General features: G+C 38.8%; 1 protein-coding gene across 11 annotated transcripts in view; it reads left to right on the forward strand.

Annotated features, from left to right (window-relative positions):
- Positions 1-21,892, forward strand: part of PRIM2 (DNA primase subunit 2) — a 290,346-nt gene that overhangs the window by 153,118 nt on the left and 115,336 nt on the right. For all 11 annotated transcript variants that reach the window (XM_024101569.3, XM_065587909.1, XM_065587908.1 and 8 more), the window contains one exon: positions 20,394-20,461. In XM_024101569.3, the coding sequence (XP_023957337.2) occupies positions 20,394-20,461 (68 nt within the window). The remainder of the gene's footprint in view (positions 1-20,393; positions 20,462-21,892) is intronic.

Raw genomic sequence — 21,892 nt, forward strand, 5'->3', positions numbered from 1 at the left:
CTGGAAAAGTTGGGGGTCGTCTTATACGCCCAGTCGTCTTATACGCCGGAAAATACGGTATTTCTGGAGGTTGGCTAAAAATTTGACCGTTAGTGCTATAGCAGGTTAGTAATTAAAGGTGGTATCTTCATTTTAATTCTCAGCTAAGAGCTTTGAAATGGGCAAAGGGATTAAACTTTGTACTTCTAGAGGCAGTCTGCCGAGGTCAAGTTTTTGAAATGCTGGAGCAGTAGCAGGGATGTCTGCATTACTATTGCTTACTCTTTGCCCCCAACCACACTCCCACCTCCGCACAAAACCCCCCCTTCAAAACCCAAAAGGGCATCAGTTTCCAGGTTTTATAAAGGTTCACATAATGTTCATTGCATAATATTCTTTAGATCCTTTGAATCTGGCATAGCTTTTGGCCAAACAAATTTAGTTTTTTCCAGTCCTCCAAAGGTTGGCTGTATTAGTAATACAATATAGCCTTTTCTGTCAGAGTGGATAAAATAAGATGTTACACTGATGTACAGAGTCAAATACTTCATAGACTCATAGACTTTAAGGTCAGAAGGGACCATTATGATCATCTGGTCTGACCCCCGGCATGCTGCAGGCCACAAAACCCTGCCCTGGACTCTGCTGTCGAAGTCCCCAATCCTGTGTTTCAGTGACTTCAATTGGCAGAGACCCTCCTGCTAGTGATCCCTGCCCCATGCTGCGGAGGAAGGCGAAAAACCTCCAGAGGCTCAGCCAATCTACCCTGGAGGAAAATTCCTTCCCGACCCCAAATATGGCGATCAGTAAGACCCCGAGCATGTAGGCAAGAGTCTCCTTCCTAACTGTAAGAACAGTACGAGTATGGAACAAACTACAGTTGTAGAATCTCATTCATAAGGAGGTTTTGAAAAAGAGGATGGATAGCCATCTATCTTGAATGGTTTAAAGACAACAAATCTTGCATCTAAGCAGGGGGGTTAGACTAGATGACCTTGGTGGTCCCTTCTAATGCTATGGTTCCATGAGTCTATGAAATATTTCAGTAAATTTTTCATTAGCCATAAGCAGATCTATGTTCATGTATGATAAAGCTATATTGAAATTAATAAAAATGGTACAAAATGAGGGTGGATAAAATACATTATTTGCTTTACAAAAAAAATCTAATTTTTAAAATTTAAATTGGATTTTTTTAATTTAAATTAAATACGGGTTAATTTTTTAAAATTAACCTATTTAAAATTAAAATTGAAATTGACAACCTGTGTTAAGTCCTAAACTTAATCACTTTAAAATTATTTAAATAAAATAATATTAAGCAGCACATGTCTGCCAAAGTTTTAAAGAAAGTCAAACCACTGAACTGGTGGAAGTCACGGGCTGAGCAACTAGAACAAGAGCTTTTCAATTGCTAAATCAGCTTTTGATAACAGTAGTTATTTCAGGTGCAGAAAGGATATTTTAGTTTATTCAAGTAGTTCAGGTCAGTGATTAATCCATTCAGAGTTGAAGTTGGGAGTTAAAAGAACAGGAACGCTTACTTTCCTTTTGTAATCTATGAATAAAAATCATGGGTGTGAAAATCAGAATTTTTTTAATGCTGATTTTTGTACATTTTAATTGAATTCCATTTTCTATCCTAATAGAGCTTTACACAAATGACAAGTAAACATTAATAATCTAGTAAATTATAAATGCATAATTCATCATGAGACATAATAAAAAAACCCAAACATTAAGAATCTTAATAAATGTAACAAGCTATTGAATTGCTTACAAAAACGCATAGAGTATCTGCCTGGTTAGTAAAACGTGCCACCAACTTTAATGTAAAAGCTGTAGTTTGTTGAAGATTAACATGTTTTAATGGTTACCCACCAATGAGAATCAACCTTCCTTTAGGAAAATAATTAAAGTACAAATGCAAAACAAGATGAAAATCATGATTTAAATCAATATTTCCTGCTTGCTGATTTAAATGATGATTAGAATCAGTTATTTAAATTGCTTTGATTTAAATCAATCAATCTACCATGTGCAAAATCCTTGTTAATTGAAAGTTGATAAGCTTTTTATTGGAGGGAAATGAGTTCCTATATACAATACATTTAATAGACCAAGAAAAAAAAATGGGTATTTTTGAAGCATTTTTTTTAAAAAAATCAGTAGTAAATCCTCTTCAGTGCACTGTGTTGGTCAGAATCATTATGAACTCAATTTCCTATCTTGTTTTGCTTGTTATGGCCAATACATGGTAATCCCTGAGAGTGAGTTCTGCATTAAGGCAACAAAAATATCACTGTGGTAATGGAAACTGCGGTGACTAAAAATGGGAAGGCCTGTTTCTTGAGATAATAAAGCTGCAGTTTGTGAAATTGGAAAGAGTGTCGAGCTGATTGAGATGTTGTGACATTTGAAACCTTTAAAACCTGGCTGAATTTTCTTTAAAGTTTACCTAAGAAATTGAATATAGAGGTATTAGTTTGGGGGGTTGTGTTTTTTTTTTTTTTTTTTTACCAATATTAAAATTGTGAGGATCTTCTGCAGTTGTCTTTGGTGGATATGCCGGGGATAAAGGTTATATTGAGGTTAAGTTTAAATGTGTAAAATCCCTGCAAATGATATGCCAATATAGGGTTTTCCTTTTACATTTTAATGGTGATTGACTTTATTTTTCTTCATCTGTATCCAAGCAAAATTATTAGTTATTTATATTTAAATTGTTCTGAACAACCTAGAAGGAAATGGACACATTTGAAATTATTGCTATAATTAAAAAAAGATTGCACAAAAATGATATTATCTGGATAATAAGTTTAATTCAACTTGACTTTAGGGGTCCCATTCTTCAAGAGATGAGAGAGAGAAACTGATTTCTATTACTCTTACAAGAGTAATATGCTAAAATATACCAATGAAATTAATAAAAAAAGAGGAAAAAATGCTTACAAGATAATTTTGAACTAATCTCGCAATGCACAAGAACAGCATAAAATAATTACAAAATTCAAACTAAATATGGTCAATGAACACATGTATACACTAACCAAATAATATCTTTTTATGAAGAAATCCAAATGTTATGGAATAACAGGGAAAATGAAGGTTGGTCTGGGAGAACAGGAAAATAGTTTGACTGTTAAGTGAACACTTAACTGTTTGGCATAAACATTCAAGATAAGTTGTCAAACATCTAGGAAATTCTGTATCAAAATTAGAAATTTTCAGCTAAGGGTTTAGTTTGAAATAGATATACAAGCAGTTTGAAATAGATATACAAGCTTCTGAAGTGTTGTTGCCTGGTCCCATATCATGTCATTGCATACAGTATGATTACTAACACAGACAGATTTAGTAGTGTGTAAATAAATGATGCAATGAAGAACAAAAAATATGTTACCACCTTCCTTCCCGCCCCCCTCCAGTAATGCATGGCATAATGCCTAGTTTAATAAAAAAAAGGAAATAAATCCATGTCTTCAACTAAGGTAAAACAGAACCATAACTATGAGAATCTAGGAAGATTTACTGCATACAATTTAATGAGACTCAGTTAGTATAATAGGGCAGCCAGAAATATGTGGGCTGATGGTCATCATGGAAAACCAATTAAGATTTTTAAAGAGTGGTAGTGAGAGAAAATGGTACTACTATTCAAAAAGTCAGATACGGTGGTTACTGGAAAATGTTGGCCCATGCGTTTCATATTAATAACATGGAAACTGACTTTGCAGTGAGCTAGAAGGGCAAATGGACAATATTATGATAAAAAGAGATAAGCAGTATGGATTTAGAAGGCTAAGGTTCTGTCACAGTAACTTCTTTGATTTTTATTAAAAGACTACAGACATAGCTGGTAACATTAGTGTATATAGAATTTATGTGCCCATTTAGATGGCATAATGAGAAAGTTCCACATGATAAGGTGTTGCTTAAGCTTTATGGTATGGCAGCAAAGAATTTGGTTGCGCACAGGAAAACAGATAACATATGTGATTCAGGAAAACGTATGATGACAAATATAAATTAATGTAGCTTTGGTACACACTTGTAAAACAATGCAAAATGAGTTGAATTAGAATAGAAAAGAAACTTTGAGAAAACAGTACATTTACTTTAAAAATATGCCAAAATTAGAACTGTTTAGACCTCACAAAAATAAGATTTAAGAAGCAAGTAAATGATCTGTCCTATAGCTGAAACAAAAGTAAACAAATAGAAGGCATTTGAGCAGGCAGAGTCTATGAAATCCGAGAGACGATGTCAGGTTGAAGTTTTTTATTTTTGCTGTATTTGTGGTCCCATGAAATTATGCTACTACCCAAAGATTTTGAAAAAAAACACAAATCAACTAATTTTCAATAGAATTGTATGAAATATAAAGGCAGGATAGGAAAAATCTGCTTGTATTTATTTAGATTAATGTATATATCCAGCAAAATAGGTACTGCTGAGTTTTGAGAAAGAGTTTTAAAAAAAACTAAACAAAACAACCCCCCACTCCTTCAAGTTAAGTTCAAGCATATGAAGTTTGTCCAAAAGGAAAACTTTTGATTAACTGATAAGGTTCTGAAAGCTGCAGATACACCTTAACAGCTGTGTCTGCTACTAAGAAGTTGCACAAAACCAGAGAGGGTGGGTGTTACCATTTGATTAAAATCTTAACAAATCTATGTTATGATGTGGCACAAGAAAATTAATTGCTTTGCACTTCAGTTTCTTGGAAAATTAACATATTATTCATTGGGCTACATTCAGTATTTTGACGTTTTAAATCTCCAATGTGTTTTATTAAATATGCAAATTCCAATAGTTACAAAGTAGACTGGGCAGTTTCACGAATTAAAAATCTGAGTCAAGACTAATTTTTAGGCATCCATAGATGAGTTGTCATCTTGTTTCTATCCTTTGTCTTCCTTGTCCTGTCTAAAGCTGGCTTATTACTATTTTCATATTTAGAGGCACTTGCATCAACAGTGCCAGATCTTAATTAATTCTGATAGTGGCCTGTTACTCAGACTCCATGTCATTCTTTTAGAATGCCCTGTGAAAATCATGTCATGTTGTTGTTTACAGCAAGCCATTGACTAGTAACATGACATCAGTCACCTTTTCTGATATCATTATGTGCAATCTGCCTTAGAAATACTGGTTGTTGCACAGAATTCAGTAGAATAGCTTCCTTTGCCTGTTGTCACCTTCTGCAAGAAAAGATTAGTGAATTCTGTCAGTATATTAGACAATTTGCTCTTGGAAACTCCAGTCACAGTTGCATCAAAAAGGCAATTTGATTTTCACTTTCTAGTTTTCTTTCATTGCTGCTCACAATCCTAATTGTGTAGATGAGGTGGCTGCTATAGCAGTGCATGAATGTGGAACTGAACTTGTGGAATTTCTACTTATCTTTAAAATGTGGTGGTCCTGTTTTCAAAATCTGTCCCATATTGTTGTCTGACCCTTCTGTTTCTTTGTCACTTCTCCTTTCCTACTAAACGTTTCTCCCTTCCTTCTCCATTTTAAATGCTGTATAATATTGATAATATAGAGCTTAACCAGGTTTCTGCATAGTAAGTTACTTTGCATACCACAGTTTTCATTATCTGAAATCAGCTCTGGGATGTCTGCATGGGCTGTTTGAGATTTACTCTGTCAGTTCTTCACATCATCCAGACCTCTGAACTGGAAATATCTTAACTCTGCAATGTCTAATATTCCCTGTAAATGAAACTACTTCAGCACAGCTAGAGCTCGATTGAAGCCATGCTTCTTGCTTGACAAGGTTATGGTGTTTTTTTACATATCTTACATATTGGATGGTATGTTTGCTTTTCTCTGATAAGGTAATCTTCATGTTCAGTACATTGTGTAGATGAAGTCAACATTGTAGTGATAATGTATTTTAGTCCAGCTTGTGCAAGTGTGGAATATGAAAGCAAGGATAAACTTGGTTTCAAAGTGAGAGGGGCAGACTGTAGCATCTGACAGTTTAGGATCTATAATTGGGATCAGCATCTTTTGTTCAAAAAATGTAGTTCAAAAAGACATGGGGTTCTTAGTTGTTTGTAATCAGTGACATTAGCCCAGCAGCTGTTCGTAAAAGTTAATTTTATTTGACATCTGGCTTAGTTCTAGTAATAAAAGATATAGTCCTAAGGACTGACCTTGCTCATTAAAATTCTACCCTTTATTCTGTAAGATCAATTTTTTAAAAAGTGTAGTTGATCTTATTAAAAGCCGTGGTAAGAAAATATTTTTATGGACTACAGGTATGCAAGCATTGGCCTCGTAGCTACAATAAAATTAAATTGCGGTGTCCTGCTACTTTGACACAACCCAGACATTTTAAAATAATAAAAATAAACAAATCAAATATCTTTGTCATCTGCAAAAGTGTGGGGGCAGGAGGACACCATTGCCAGTAAGAGGGATGAGGGAAAGATCAAGTTGCACCTGGTAATTGGTTGTGGGATCTTACACTATGTCAGGAGGGCAGAGGATTATGTGGGTACTTTCCTGTTTTAACTGATAAAGTTTGTAGCTTACATTTTACAAACTATATTTTATATTTTAACATTAACAAGACAATGCTTTAGCTTTGAACAGAGACTATGCAGAGCACCATATTTTTTGCAAATGTGAAATAACATGAAATAGCACAAAAACCAATCTATAAAACAAAAACACATACACCCTCCTCCCCCCCCATGGCAGCTTCTGAGGTTCCTGTCTTGCTCTGGGCCCGGCTGCCAACTTTGGTTGTTGTGACTTGGCACACAGGGTTGCAGTGCTGCTCGCTCAAATATGGCCTGGCCTCTCCTCCCATCCCTTCCACTCCCCTCCCCGTCATGATGGCGGGACAGCTGGGCCAAACCAGAGCAACAGAACTGAGCAATATTTACTGTCTAATTTCCAGTCATTCATTTTTTGAGTGATGGTCCCTAAGTGTATTCCACATGTGGGATATGCATGTGCACCATGTGCTTGAATCCAGAATTTTTTGCAAGCAGTGTCTATCGGCCCACACGTGCGCCATAGCCTCTCCTTGTGCTCCGAACTGAGGCCATAAAAGTGGCGCGGGCTGACACCTCTCTAGTTCCTTCTTACCGCCGCATAGTCTGTGTCAGAATCTTGTGTGTCTTCAACTCCTTTTTTACGGAGTCATTTCTGCAAGATATTGTATACAGTTAGTTTTAGTAGTCTTTATAGCATAGTCTACATACATATTATAGTTAGATAGTGGTTTTCCCTATTTTTCTTCTCTACTCAGGGATTTTTTATGTCCCGAAAGTCTGGGATTATGCCCAGCATCTCAAGATTCAGAAACTGTGTTTCCTGTTTTTGCTCCTTTTCAATGGGTGATTAACATCAGCGCTGTATCTACTGCCTAGGTGAGGCTAATATTTCTGCCAAGTGCTTCATCTGCTTCACTTTCCCCTCAGAACTTGTGAGGGTCAGGAACTGAGACTCAGAAAACATCTCCTAGAAAAGGCGATGAAACCCCAATCAGATCCAGGCCGGGGATCTGTCCCCCAATACATCAGTCTTGCCAAGTGTGCAGCGTCCCTCCTACCATGAACTTGGGAATGGAGGCTAACTGTTAAGCCTAAGGAAAAGGCTTTGCATGAGAGCAAAGGCACTCTCCTAGACATAAGGACATGCCATCTTCATCTAAAACTGTCCTGAAGAGAAGGGATTTCTCTCTGACCTCCTCAAAGTCAGGAGAGCTGGTGTGTGTGAGAGCTAAAGACTTAGGCTTGAGTAAAGCTTCATGACAGCAGAAGGACGTATGCAGGAGTATGGATCCGATGTGACATTGGCTCTGATGGTGAAGGCTTGGGATAAACAGCTTCTGGTGCGTCCATCCATTTATAGAAATGATGCGGTACTGGTAGCAACAAGGCCCTGAAAGGAGCTGACTACCATGGTGAACAGGGAAGCCCTGGCTATGCCAATGGACTCTCCTCATACCTCAGGTTGATGAGAGACCTACGTTTCCCCAGAGGACATCTTTGCTCTTCCCTTGCCACATTCACTTCTCCTATGGGACTGTCTGTTCCAGTACATTGATACACCGGAGGAAGATACTATTCCGATGAGACAGAGTTGTTTTCCCATCCTACCTGCCAGCCTTGAGGACTAGCCATCGGCACTGGCAGTTCCACTGGAGATAAGGGATCTGGCTTTCTCTTTGGATGAGTCTGAGGCCCTGTGGAAGGCTCTGAAGCGTTTGTTGGAGGTGGCATAAGAAAGGAGCCCCAGAATATTGGGGTTCCAGTTACCGCCCAGGTATGATTGGCCAAAAGACAATTGATACCCTGTGATGTGGGATAGTCCTCTGCCAGATGATCCATCCAACTGACAATATTGGGGACCATGGAAGCCCTGCTCTAGATAACCAGGATCAGTGCAGGAGTCTTATTTCCCCACAGCCCACCCTGTAGGAATATTTGGAATGGGAAGAGGAGCTGGCTCCACTGGTTTCAGGAGCAATTTTGTTATCTTCACCAGATGAAGTGGTTACTCCATCTTCTCTGTTTCCACCAGACAACTTTAAACATATCAAGAGCTCATGCACAGAGTGGCTTCAGAGCTACAGATGCATCTTAAGGAAGTCCAGCAGCCTCAGCACAGTTTATTAGACATTCTGCAGCTCGGTCCCAGTCTATGGCCTTCCCCATCAATGAGGCATTGTGGAGCCAGTGAAAGATGGTATCCATCCAATTCAGGATCTCAAATTGTCAGGCCTTCTAAGCCAAACATGATTTTACTAATTATAAGAAGTTTTGGAATTCAAGGACTAGCTCCATAAGGAGGATAGGTCTAGCTTCCAGGCCTTAGTGGATAAGGGTAGATTGATGGCCAAAGCTTCTCTCCAAGCCATGGTGGATGACTTACGGACATTGTTAGGAAGAGAGATTAGTGGTTACAATATTCAGTTTTCCCTAGAGAGGTGGAGAGTATAGCATCAAAGGACAGATCTTGGCTATCAACCTATTAGCTGAGATTCTTATCTAATCACAGAATGCCAGGAGCCAGTGCTTTAAATAAAACATCAAATGTAATGAGACTTCTGATAAAATTGAGAAAGTTAGTAACATTGAGTTTCATTTTTGTGTCTCAGTGACTTTTAAGTGAAATTTGCTCTATTTGCAAGTGAGAATTGGTGTGTCTCCTTCCTGATTGCCAGCCCTGCAAACCCATCCTAGAACTGAATGTCACACTGTTATTTCTGGTTATTAAAGCAGCACCAGCAATAAAGATTCTAAGGTCCTGCAGTCAAAATGAAGCTAACGCTTCTGTGAATGTGTGAGCAAGATGGGTTCCTGTCCATTCATCTATTGATATATTGGCTTTGCAGTGGTAACAGAAATAAGTAATTTTAAATAACTTAATTTAGTCAGTAAAATAAGTGTATTTATTATGGAATACAAACAGGTGCAAGAGTAAGAAGAATGCCATTATATATAGTAATTTCTCTGACCACAAGAGGACAAACTTAAAAATTTGTTTCTTTTGACAACTTGTACTGGGTCCAGTGGCATTCCTAATTTATATATAATCAAATGTTTCTAAAACCAGTAAAATCTGACAAACGTAAGTTTGTTCAATATAATTGTGCTTGAGGGGGCAATCAAGAGTGTCTTATAAAATATTTTACAGTTCAACACCTCCAAAGTTGCTTGAAAAGGAAGTGAGAAGCATTCCCTTGCCACTTGTTAATTGGTATGTACCTGTTATTCCAATTGACATTTACTTGTCTTTTTGACATTTACTTACTCCTTTTTAAAATGCTTTAATTTGCATTCAATAAAAGCTGGGTTATCCGGCACTTTACCAACCGGAAAGCTGTATAAACCGGCATTTCTGATCTTCATTGAAAGTCTGGTTTATAGTCCAGTTGGTGCGGGGCCTGCAGGCTCCCTCTGTGGCTCCCTGTAATTGGTGACATGTCCCTGCTGCTCCTATGGGAGGAATGACCACGAGGGGTTTGGAGTGCGGGAGGGGGTGCAGGGTGTGAGCTCTGAGAGGGAGTTTGGGTGCAGGAAGGGGCTCGTGGCAGGGGGTTGGGCGCGGGAGGGGTTTCAGGGTGCCGCATCCGGCGGTGTTCACCTTGGCCGGCTCCCTGCAAGCAACGACATGTCCCTACTGCTTCTAGGTGGAGGCACGGCTAGGCGGCACTGTGTGCTGCCCCCATCCCACGTGCTGGCTCCGCAGCTCCCATTGACCATTTTGTTTTATAATTCTAGGTTTTATTCACTTTTGCATGGTAGTGACCTACTATCTTTCTTCCTTCCTTCTCTTCTCTTAGATTTGGTATCTGTCACCAGTGGTGGTTTCAACCTCCTGGATCCACCACTGTAGAGCCTCCTCTCCGGGACTCCTCTGCCTCTATCAGGCATGGAAAAGTTGTCCTGCAAACATAAGGCTAAATCTAAGCAGTATTCCCTATAGGAGGTGGCGTTTATAGGCTTTAGAGAAGGCAAATGCTACCCTGTCTATTCACAGCCAGGCAACCCTCATAGTGCTGTGACCACAGAGCTCAGAGTCAGACCAGCATGTCAAGTCCCCATCCTGCCCTGAAGAGTCGTGGCTCCCATGCAAAAAAAAAAAAAAAAAAGCCTGATCAGGAACTTCTGAGTATTTTAGGGAGAGTCTCTAAGGTTCAGGATAACACTATCCAGCCAGCTTGTACAGTGAGTTCCACAACAAATGTGGGCCAGGGGGGAAAGAACCTCTGAAAAGGTCCAAAGTGTCTCTCTTCCTTCAGATACTGGAGTGTCTCCTCAGCTCACTGCACAACAAACATGGCTCCTACACCATTCCCCTTCTCCCCACTGTAAATCAGCAGTTGTGCTCCTGTATCACATACAGGCTGACTATAGAGATTAATTCTGAGCAAGATTCAATCAGATGAGTTAATCATAAAATTATTTAATGTACTGCCAGGTATGGCTGAGGTTAGCTTAAATAAGATATTTTAGACACAGTGTCACCTAGTGGCTTAACTGTATAATGCAGTTTAGCATTCCATTACATCTCCCACTTTAAGTTCCACATTCCTGCATTTACAATATTTACACTATCACGCTGTCTTTGAAGTTCAGTACCTATTCGTCTGTTAAGTGTCTGTGAATTGTACTAGTTTTCTAATTACAAGATCTGAATGTATAACAGCTTGGTCATCTGGCTGTCCATTAGTTGCAGTGACTAGCTGTCTACTATCTTGAGGAGTTGTCATTTTGTTTTTCATACACCATCTGTAGAATTTGCTCTTGATTCCATCCCCATAGCCAAGATATGTGGGACTTCAATGGTTCATTCAGTGGTTTTGTCACTGTAGAAAGGTCTTGTAGATATCAACCAAGGTAACTTACTATCTCCAATATGCATCTCTGTTCTGATACATTCACTGGTGCATTCAATTCTCAAATTGCTTTTATTTTCTCAGGGCATATTTGTTTGTCTGTTCCAAAAACTCAGTTTGGGATAGGCAGAAAACACACTTTTCCTTGTTTAGTGTCAGTTCACACTGACTGATTAGGCTTAGGACTTCATTAAGGATTTTGTTGTTTTTTTTTTTCCATCAAAGAGCCATATATTAAACTACAACTCCTTTTTGTTTGTGAACAGTTCTGCCATCTGTCTTTGGAAAATTTCAGCTGTACTGATAATCCAACAAGGTAATCTTTGGAAGAAAAATCTCCCAAAAGGTGTGATAAATATAGTCAGTTTAGCACTTTCTTTTGCCAGAGGAATTTGCCAGAATCCACTTGAGGCATCCAGTTTGGAAAATAATGCAGTCACTTTGGGGAGAAAGTCATCCAGTGTTGGGAGGATATATTTTTCTTTCACAACTGCTTCATTAAATCTTTTAAGATCCACACAGGTTCAGATTTTCCCATTTTTCTTTATAACTGGTACCACTGGGGCACACCATACTGTTTGCTAACAGATTTTCTCAATTATGCCAATCTGTTCCATTCTCTTTAACTCAGTTTCCACTTTATGAAATAATGGGATAGGAATCCTGTGAGGTGTATATATACCATATGCTTCAGCATTGTCTCATAAAATTATTTGTACTGGGTCTCCTTTCAAAAGTACAATATCACCAAATAGTCCATTGAGATCTTCCACATTTTTCGCTGTGCCCATCATGGCTGTCATGCTGCAGCTGAGAAGGATGTTAGTCTGTGGTCCTTTGATCATATACACACCGAATGTGTAACTTCCGGGGCTAGTCAGAGCTGTGTCAGGTGACTTCAGCTTTGGGAGGGGTTGAAGGTGAATGTGAATTCCTTCTGAGATGACACTAACATTAGCTCCCGAGTCAATTTTAAAGTCAATCTTGCCATGAACATTCATTTTCACACTCTAGGCAGGTTCTGAGCCATCACAAGTGATAAATCCCAGAAACAGTGGTTCTTGATAGTCTGTAATATGTCAGCTCCCTGACTGTGGCAAACAGCTGCAAAATGTCCGTATTTTGTGCATTTATAATACTGTGCACTTCTGGGTAAATATGAATCATCCCTTGAGATACGACTTTTTCCATAATTTGTGCATGTAGCCTGGAATTTTTCTGTTAGCCTCAGGGATCTTATGATGATGATGACTTTTAATAGTCATGCTGAATCTCTTTACTGCTTCTAAGCTAGCTTCTTGTTTCTCAAGTTTAGCAAGTTTTTCTTGGTTTTGCCCGCTCAGACTGCTTTCCTACTTGAATATCTGTGTCGAGGGTTAAGTCTGTCTTCAGTTTACTCCTGGAGGAATTCTGTGCTACTATGCATGTGCATAATGAGCCCTGCAGATTACTAAATTGTTGCACAGAAAAAAAACCTTCTGTCAAAATGTTGCTGCGGTTCTGCCTTTTGCCCACCAGAGGACACTGTGGCACAAGAACAGCAGCAGCTCCCAGCAGAAAATAACTTCTGCAGTTCCACCTTATGTCCACCAGAGGGCACTGTGCTGATAGAAGAAAGCTACAGCTCACAGCCAGCTAAGGGAGAGAGCCTGCCAGATTGGGGCAGGGGCTGAATGGGAGTGGAGGCACAGGGCCTCCGGGGGAGGGAGGTGCAGAGACGCATGAGGATGGGGGAGGAGGTGCAGAGTTACAGAGGGACAGGGGAGTGGCTGGGTGAGGCCACAGACATAGGTGCTGGGAACTAGGCGTGCTGAGGATGCTGCTGCACCCCCTGGCTTGAAGTGGTTTCCATTATATAGGCTTTAAAGTTTGATTCTATGGCTCTCAGCACCCCCACTATAAAAATTGTTCAAGCACCCCTGAGCACAGACACAGGGGGGAGTGGGTACAGGGACGTAGGGACAGAGGAGTGGCTGGGTGAGGGTGCAGAGACTCATGGGGACAGGGACAGATTTGCCTGACTGAATAGGAGAGGCTAGGGGTCAGCCAGGGTCTGCATGGGGGAAGCTCCCTAACAATCCATCCCCGCCCCCCCGTCCCAAAAAAACCCCTTCCATACTTTTCCCACCCATACCCAACAACCCTCCAAGTTCACACGCAGGAGCCTTCCCAGCAATTTACTTTCATCTCCCTCTCCTCCGTTACCCCCTGACTCCCCTAAGCCTTTGCACTGCTTCTGATGGGTCTGGAAAATATGGTTCTGTATTGTAGTTTAAATTAATTATTACTTAGAGTTCTGTATTAATATGCCTAGTAAGGAATCTTTGTCAAAAAACATTTCCTGAATCTTTTTTGTTGTCTGTATTGTTACAGACATACTTGCTGACAGGTATTTTGAAATAAATGACCAAAAAAATAATTGAAACTGGTATGATTATATTGTGTTATTTTGACAAATAAAATATGCAGAATTTTGCAGATTTTGAAAATATTGAGTGCAGAATTTTTAATTGTTTGTTGCAGAATTTTTAATATTTTGGCACAGAATTCCACCAGGAGTATCAATTGTAGCTGCTGGGAAAGATTTTTATCTGTTAACCCAACAACCAAATTCTGTCTCTTTTTTTGTTTTGTTTATGTTTTACAATCCCAAAATCACTGTTTTCAGCCATTTCATGAAGAGCTCTTATAAATTCAGTGGTGGAAACATGCTCTTTCATTAAACACATTTCTCTGAGCTATAAAGTATGCATCAAACGTAACCGGTATCTTTTCATAATCATCTTTGTGACTGTCTTCAGTAAAGTCAAATGATTTAAAGATATGTTCCACTTGCTTCCTCATAGCATAAAAAAGATGGTACCTGTACATCTCAAGTTTCTTTGTGGAGCTTGTTTGCAATTCATAATCTTGCAAAATACTGCTTTCAGTTTGTCCATTGTGAAGGTTTGTCAAAGCTGATGTTCTGTGGGGCATGGAAGAGTGCCTTGTTGATGAGATCCTGCAAACTTTGTTGCTTTGATCCTTCCGTTTCTGTTCTTGCACTAGTTTACTTCTGACACCATGCCATGCTCCTGTATCAAACAGACTGTCTACAGAGCTTTCTTCTGAGCAAGATATACACCAGATGTGTTCATCAGAAGATCCTTTAATGTACTGTTAGGAATGGCTGAGGTTAGCTTAAATAAGGTATTTTACACATAGTGCCACCTAGTGGCTGAAGAGTATAATACATCTTAGCATTCCATTCTGATACTTAAGGGTAACTCTTGCAAACCCCTGAGACTTTCAGGTCCTAAAAAGGCATCCTCTTCGCAACACAGCAATTAATGTTAATGAACAAGTTTGGTTTAAGCCCCTTCTGCTTTGCCCCCGGTCCCTACTTTTCCCCCCCGCTCCAGCCACAGGAATGTTTGCTGGAGGTTCTCTCCTGTACAGAGGCTCTGACAGCACTCTGTATTAGTTCACTGCTCCTTTCCCAGCACTGCATCATTTCTGGGCATGCAGAGAAGCCTGTCACTCCTGGGAAGCCCTACCTCAGATAGTAGTGGAATTGGAATTATGCCAATCTGGCTTTCAACCTAAGGAATGTTTTCAAAATGACTCTAGATTTACTGTAGAAAAGCCTTGAGTGGTACTAGGTTGTTCCTGCAGTACTTGCGCACTAGCCAGCCTGCGGGAGCAGACAGTCATCTATTAGGCTTCCAGGTAGGGTGACCAGATGGCAAGTGTGAAAAATCGGGACGGGAGTGGGGGGTAATAGGCGCCTATATAAGAAAAAGCCCCAAATATCAGGACTGTCCCTATAAAATCGGGACATCTGGTCAGCTTACTCCCAGGGTCACTTAGCAAGCTGTTTCCACAACTGAAGTATTTGTCTCAGTATTCCTCGGTTAAGTGGTCCCCAGCCAGCATGTTACCTCTCCCCTTCAAACTGCCTTGGAAAGTGCCACACATAAACCTCCCCCCAAAAAAAACCTTTAAAAGCTGGAGGACTTTTCCAAGAGAGGATGTCAGTGGTTCACAAGGAATTGACTAATATTAATAAAATAGCTTTCCTTCAGGTACTACTGGATAGACAGTTTCCTATGGTCACCTCCTGTGAGAACATCAGAAGATCCAAATGAGGATTTTTTTATTAAAACCAAATATTAAATTTAAATTGTCTATCAAAACAGAGTTTTCATATGTTTTGGGAGCTTAAAGTTGCTGAAGCAGTAGCTCCACCTTCATAGTGAAATACAGTCACACGGGGATGATACTGCACAGCAATTTTAAAGCCTTTGCTAGAGCCATTCAGAACAAAGGTTTTATGTAAGGAAAGCCTACTTAGTAGCTACCAAGTGTCTTGTCTTGGAGGTAAGATCCTTGTTTAAAGTGAGATATTTCTGTCCTGATCAAACCCTTGATGTGATCTGTAACAAGAGCAGCAGCTTTTAACTTTGTACCTACAGACAGTCCATGTAACACCCATGAATAGCAATTATTCATCTGAAGGAGATATCTTGTGCATCCAGATTGACAAAATTTTTGGTGAAATATTAGAGCTATTTGGGGAAATATTAGACAAGTTAGTAGCTGGGATTGCTGAGAGGCCTTAATCCTTACTGTTAAAGCCACCATGCCAACCTAGGCTATTTCAAAGGAACTATAATATTAACAGAGGGAAGAATCAGAAGCAGAAGCTTCCAAAGAAACCTAGGTAAAATTTACCCCAAAGCAACAAAATCCTCAGCATGATAAAGACAAAAGATCCACCCTCCATACCGAGAGTCTTAAGAAATGGCAGGTAGTAACAGCAATGCAGGGCTCCACAATTTACACATCTAGACAACATGCCAGCCATTGCTCCATCTAGAGAAACATACCCATTAATACTGGACAACTGCTGGAAAGAATTCATACCCATCACTTGTTCAAAACCATGAAGAGTGTTTGAACCTAATGCAGAGAATTGCTCACCCATGGATCAAAATTGGCATGGCTCTGGCCATAATTTTACTACAATGGTAAAGATTTGCAAAGGGTATCAGCCTTATGAGCATTCAGTAGGTGGTGTGACAAAGTCCCTCCTCTATTTTGGTGGGTCCTGCGCTTATTGGCGGATTTTCTTGCCTCAGAGATTCACCATGTGGGTTGGGGAACAGCCCAGAGATCTTCCCCTCTGGAAGAACCCACAGTCCAGGTCAAATGGGAGGTTTGGGGGGAACCCGGGCCCACCCTCTACTTCGGGTTCCAGCCCAGGACCCTGTGGACTGCAGCTGTCTGTAGTACCTCCTGTAACAGCTGCATGACAGCTACAACTTCCTGAACTACGTCCCCATGGCCTCCTCCAAACACCTTCCTTATTCTCACCACAGGACCTTCCTCCTGGTGTCTGATAACGCTTGTGCTCCTCAGTCCTCCAGCAGCACACACTCTCAGCTCCTTGCACCTCTTGCTCCCAGCTCCTCACACTCCCCCCACAAACTGAAGTGAGCTCCTTTTTAAAACCCAGGTGCCCTGATTAGCCTGCCTTAATTGATTCTAGAAGCTTCTTCTTAATTGGCTCCAGATGTCCTAATTAGCCTGCCTGCCTTAACTGGTTCTAGCAGGTTCCTGATTACTCTAGTGCAGCCCCTGCTCTGGTCACTTAGGGAACAGAAAACTACTCATCCAGTGACCAGTATATTTGCCCTCTACCAGACTCCTGTACCCCACTAGTCTGGGTCTGTCACAGTGGGTATATAGAACTCTCTATTTGCATATCATCAGATGCAAGTTTAATCAGGATGACAGAGAGGACAAGCCTTTGGCAGGTATTTCTAGTATCCATTATCTCTGAAAGGCAGGTTTTGGAAGCAGTTCCCCTATCGATACAAGAATGACACTGCTGCTTTTGTGAGGAAAAAGCTACTCTTATAGCTCCAGAAAGTTCCTTTTTCCATAATTCCTGGGAAATATTTCTCCCATAATTTTGTTTTATCCCTTAGCATTCCTATGGAAGGTTTTAATGTAAATGGACATTCCTAGTGCTCTAAAGATATAGTTAAAACAGATGGAGTACCATGCCAATTGTACCCTGTTCATCTCTTCCTATCCAAAATGCCAAGGTCTTAGAGTGTCAATGTTGCTGCAGGGAAGGTGTTAAAATACTGCACCAGATGGCGTGCTAGACATCTGGGAAACTGTTCACAGAATAATTGATGAAAAAGTAAGTTTTCATTCCTCTACACTGGCATTGTTAGGAAGGTATAATGGGTTGGTTCCCCCATAAATCCTTGCTTTATATTGAAGGAACTTCCTTTCCTGCCTATTCTACTACAATAAAAATCAACACTTTGCAAAAACTTTCCCCTCTGTCTGTAATTGCTTGCTTGCTACTTCCCGTTAACGATAAATGAGGAGTGAAGCTGTGCAACAGAGAGAAATTTTTTACCTGAAAAATGTCATACAAACGTTTAGCATGTCTGTTGTATGTCATATGTTAACCAAGATGATGTTGGAGTACAAAGCTGGAGAAGAGTGCACTCTGCTTAAGGAATTTCATAAAACCAGAAGGACAAGTTCAACTAATTTGTTCATGTTAGGAGCGCAAGTATATTTGTGTTCATACATGTTTGCATGAATACATAATATTTATTACAATTTTGCATTATATCAAACACATTGGTGCATCTTTCTAATTTTGCTGCTTTGCATTATGTAATTTGGCTTCACTAAACCACTATACCTGTTACTGAAGTATTTCTGAACAAATGGAACACAATTTTTGAGGATATGAGCAAACGTATTATATAGATTTACTGGCAGTTGCTTTCATATGAAGATGTACGAGTCATTTAAAATAAACAGTACCAAACTTCTCTAGCATTTTCTATAAAATTGTTTTTGATTATAATGTTATTTTTTGTATCTTTTAAATATTAAATATAAAGAGAAGTAGGTGTTACAAAATCAAAATCAGTTAGTTTATTTAATAATTCATTTTATTAACATTCTAAAAGGTTCAGTTCTCTTCATGAATATAATTTCTGCTTTCTAAAATAAAAATATTATAATTATCAGAAGTATTAGTTAATGTAAATTAAAGGGATGGCACTAGTATAAAATGACTGCTTTGTAAAACACTTTCCTGTTTGATGCTATGAAGACAAAATGTTTGGATTTTCTGCCTGAAGAAATTTGTAAATTAATGCATAGTATAATAAACCACCGTTTAAATCTGAATTTAGCCTAGTAAAATACAAGAGCCACAGGATTTTTCTGAAATAGTGGCAAATAAATGCAGCACCTTAAATGTGTATGTAGGGTTATTTAAGATTAATAGGGCATGGTGATTTATTTTTCTGTACATAAAGTAAGAATACAGTTTGCAAATAAATTTTTACCAGTTTTATGGAATATTGTCAACAGAAATTATTAGGTTTTCTCTAAGTTACGAATGAAGGTGAAAGTTATACTACTGAAGTTATAATCAGTCTGTTTAGATTTAGAGTTGCATTTTCAGTGATAAACACTGATAAAATGTCCTTTTATCTGATAAATATTTCAGTGATGATGATGATGTTGTATTGTTCATCGTGCTGCTATTGCTAAAATGGTCAAACGTTGTTATTGACCCCTGGTGCCAGCATTATAGAAAGTCACGCCAAATTGCTTTTGTTTTTGTTTTTGTGAGTTGTAGAATTGTTGTGTGTGTACAGATTTTAAATATTTTTAAAATTAACTTAATATTATACATTTCATAAAGTGAAATATGTAGAAATCTTTAATTTGTTTGGATTCTGTGTCACAGCTAACGACCACAGCCCATAAAGTTTGACTCTAAGAATAGAATTTGATTTACATTTAAAGGAAGAACATAATAAATTATTCTGCCACCAGATAACCCCTATTTTCTTTGTATCAATTCTTGCATTTAAAGTTTTTCTGCTTTGTCTGTCAGGTGTTATAAGCAGCATGTTTCAAGGGCAATCATATTAGACTTCTTCCCTCCCTGCTTTCCTGTTTCAGCAGATACAATGTTAGAGAGCATCCTTTTTGTGTGCTAGCTCCAGGACTCTACTACATACACCCTTCCACTGTGCCATCCAAATGCAGACTGTATTTGGAAGCAGTTAGACTCCTCGGATGTGAGTCTTTGGGTTACAGTAGATATCCTGGGTGGACTCTGTAAGTCTTTGAAAACTGCTAGAATGCTTCCAATCCACACTGTATATATTAAAATGGAAATAGAATCATAGAATATCAAGGTTGGAAGGGACCTCAGGAGGTCATCTAGTCCAACCCCCTGCTCAAAGCAGGACCAATCCCCAGACAGATTTTTGCCCCAGATCCCTAAATGGCCCCCTCAAGGATTGAACTCACAACTCTGGGTTTAGCAGGCCAATGCTCAAACCACATCATATTAGTTTACTAATGTACATTTTTCCAGTCTTCCAATGAGACAGGTACTTGTAGAATTTGCAGAGATAAACTGATAATCCTCCTAAAAGGAGTTAGATCCTTAAATAATTATGCATCCTTAAATAGTTATGCTAAACAGATAAGATGGAAAGTTTACAGGACAAAGTAACATGCCATGGTTTAAACAGAGGCATGCTAGTATCAATCTTCATATACATTTGTGAAGAACCACACAATATTTATATAAATCTGAGATTGGCTACAAGTCTATTTTTATTTATATTTTGTTTTGTTGTTATTTATATTCCACAGGGCATCTATGTTGAACATTACTGCCCTCTAATTTAAATATGCTTTGTTAAAAGTAAGCATAAAACTCTCAGACACTAGGCTTGCTATTTAATTAAAATAAAATTAAAATCAAACGCATTTTTAAATATGTAACTCCATTAATTTATGGATAAATATTTCAGTTTACTACAGTTTTAGAAATACTGTATTTTGTCATATGTTATCAGATATATGGAGAAAGTGTGTCTTGTCCCATGCCACCCTAAGGAAAAATATATAATTGAAACAATTTCTTATATCATTGCTGCTATATTATCACATTCTCTAATTATGAGATTTTGTTAACTGAAATCTTGTTTTCTTCTAGCTGACAGCACGATCACTGCCTGCTGTACAATCTGATGAGAGACTGCAGCCTTTGCTTAATCACCTCAGGTAACATGAATAAGAAACATAAATTTATTCATCCATAAAGTTAAGAGAATTATATTTGTAATATTCAAACTTCTTCAGATCTGTATTGATGGGTGAAAATGGAAAAACTGAAATAAAATAATTTCTTTTCATTTCAATACCATATTGATAGGAAAATGTACAATTTCACAAAGGAAATGTAAACATTTATTTTGAGCAAAGTATGTGATGTTGCCTTTACAAGAACAGCTACAGAAAAAAGTTCCATAGCTGTTACCAAAAACACTTTTTCTCTTGTAGATTCTTTTATATGATTTAATGTAAAATTATTATTCAGATTCTTCATGTACAAAAGTCAGCAAATTCAAAATTATGTCACCCAGAGCATTAACTTATTTTCTGATTTGTATTATCCAGGAAGAACACATCTTGTAATCCATCACTGGTGAATGAGTCCACTGGTGAATGGATTTTGGAGGCAGCTCTAAACTGTGAACCAGTAGTATGGCCCTTTGGACTCATCCAGTAACAAGTAGTCAAATCATCCTGCTTCCTGTATAAGGAGAACAGGAGATAGTGTTCCTAACTGAGCTCCTACCTTTTCTTAATTTTCACTCCTAGCTTTTCTTCTTATGTTTTTCATTTTAGCCACAGAATCAGTCCTTGCCTTTTTTTAGGTGACTCAGCTACTTTTCTGCCTTGTTTGGAAGGGGTAATTTGTCTCTTGGAGGAAATAGCCACAAGAAGGGGATTCACATAGCCGGTGAAGTGTACGGTTTCTTCTACCCCCCCCCCCCCCTTAATATATAGTGCCACAGGAAAGCATGACACTTCATAGACAGAAGTGTGACATTTTATGATGACTTTAAAAATGAATATATTACTGCCATGTACCTTTTATTTATGTGGATATCTGTAAAATGAGCTTTTGGCTTTTATTAACATCAGGACAATCAGAAGCTATTTCATATCTTGTTGCGTTTCAATGCAAATTGTATTTGAAAAAGAAGTTAATAATTGTGCATATGTATGTATATAAGGGTTAAATCATATTTGGAAGAAGAGAATTAGAAAACACATCTGTTAAAATGTCTCTATTGTGTGACTAGGACATTGGTGGTATGCTGTAAATTGATATGTGTAATATTTATAGTTCTTCGAGTGGCTGTGAACGTGTATTCCAGTCAGGTGTGTGAGCGCCAAATGCGCTGAAGCCACAGAGCTTTTTGTAACAGTGCCTGTCTCGGTGATGCACATGGCCCCTTGTGAGTCTACATAAGGGTGGTACCATCCCTACCCTCCTCACTTCCTTTGCACCACCAATGGCCCGAGTCAGAGTTCCTCAGGTGATTTACCTCATGGTTGTTTTAGACTGTGCAGTCAATGAGTTACTTCTCTGCCTCCTTTTCCTGTTAATAGTTAGGTAATGCTTAGTACACAATAGCTAGTTTA

The sequence above is a fragment of the Chrysemys picta genome, chromosome 3 (genome assembly GCF_011386835.1).
Source record: "Chrysemys picta bellii isolate R12L10 chromosome 3, ASM1138683v2, whole genome shotgun sequence".
NCBI classification, from domain to species: domain Eukaryota; kingdom Metazoa; phylum Chordata; order Testudines; family Emydidae; genus Chrysemys; species Chrysemys picta.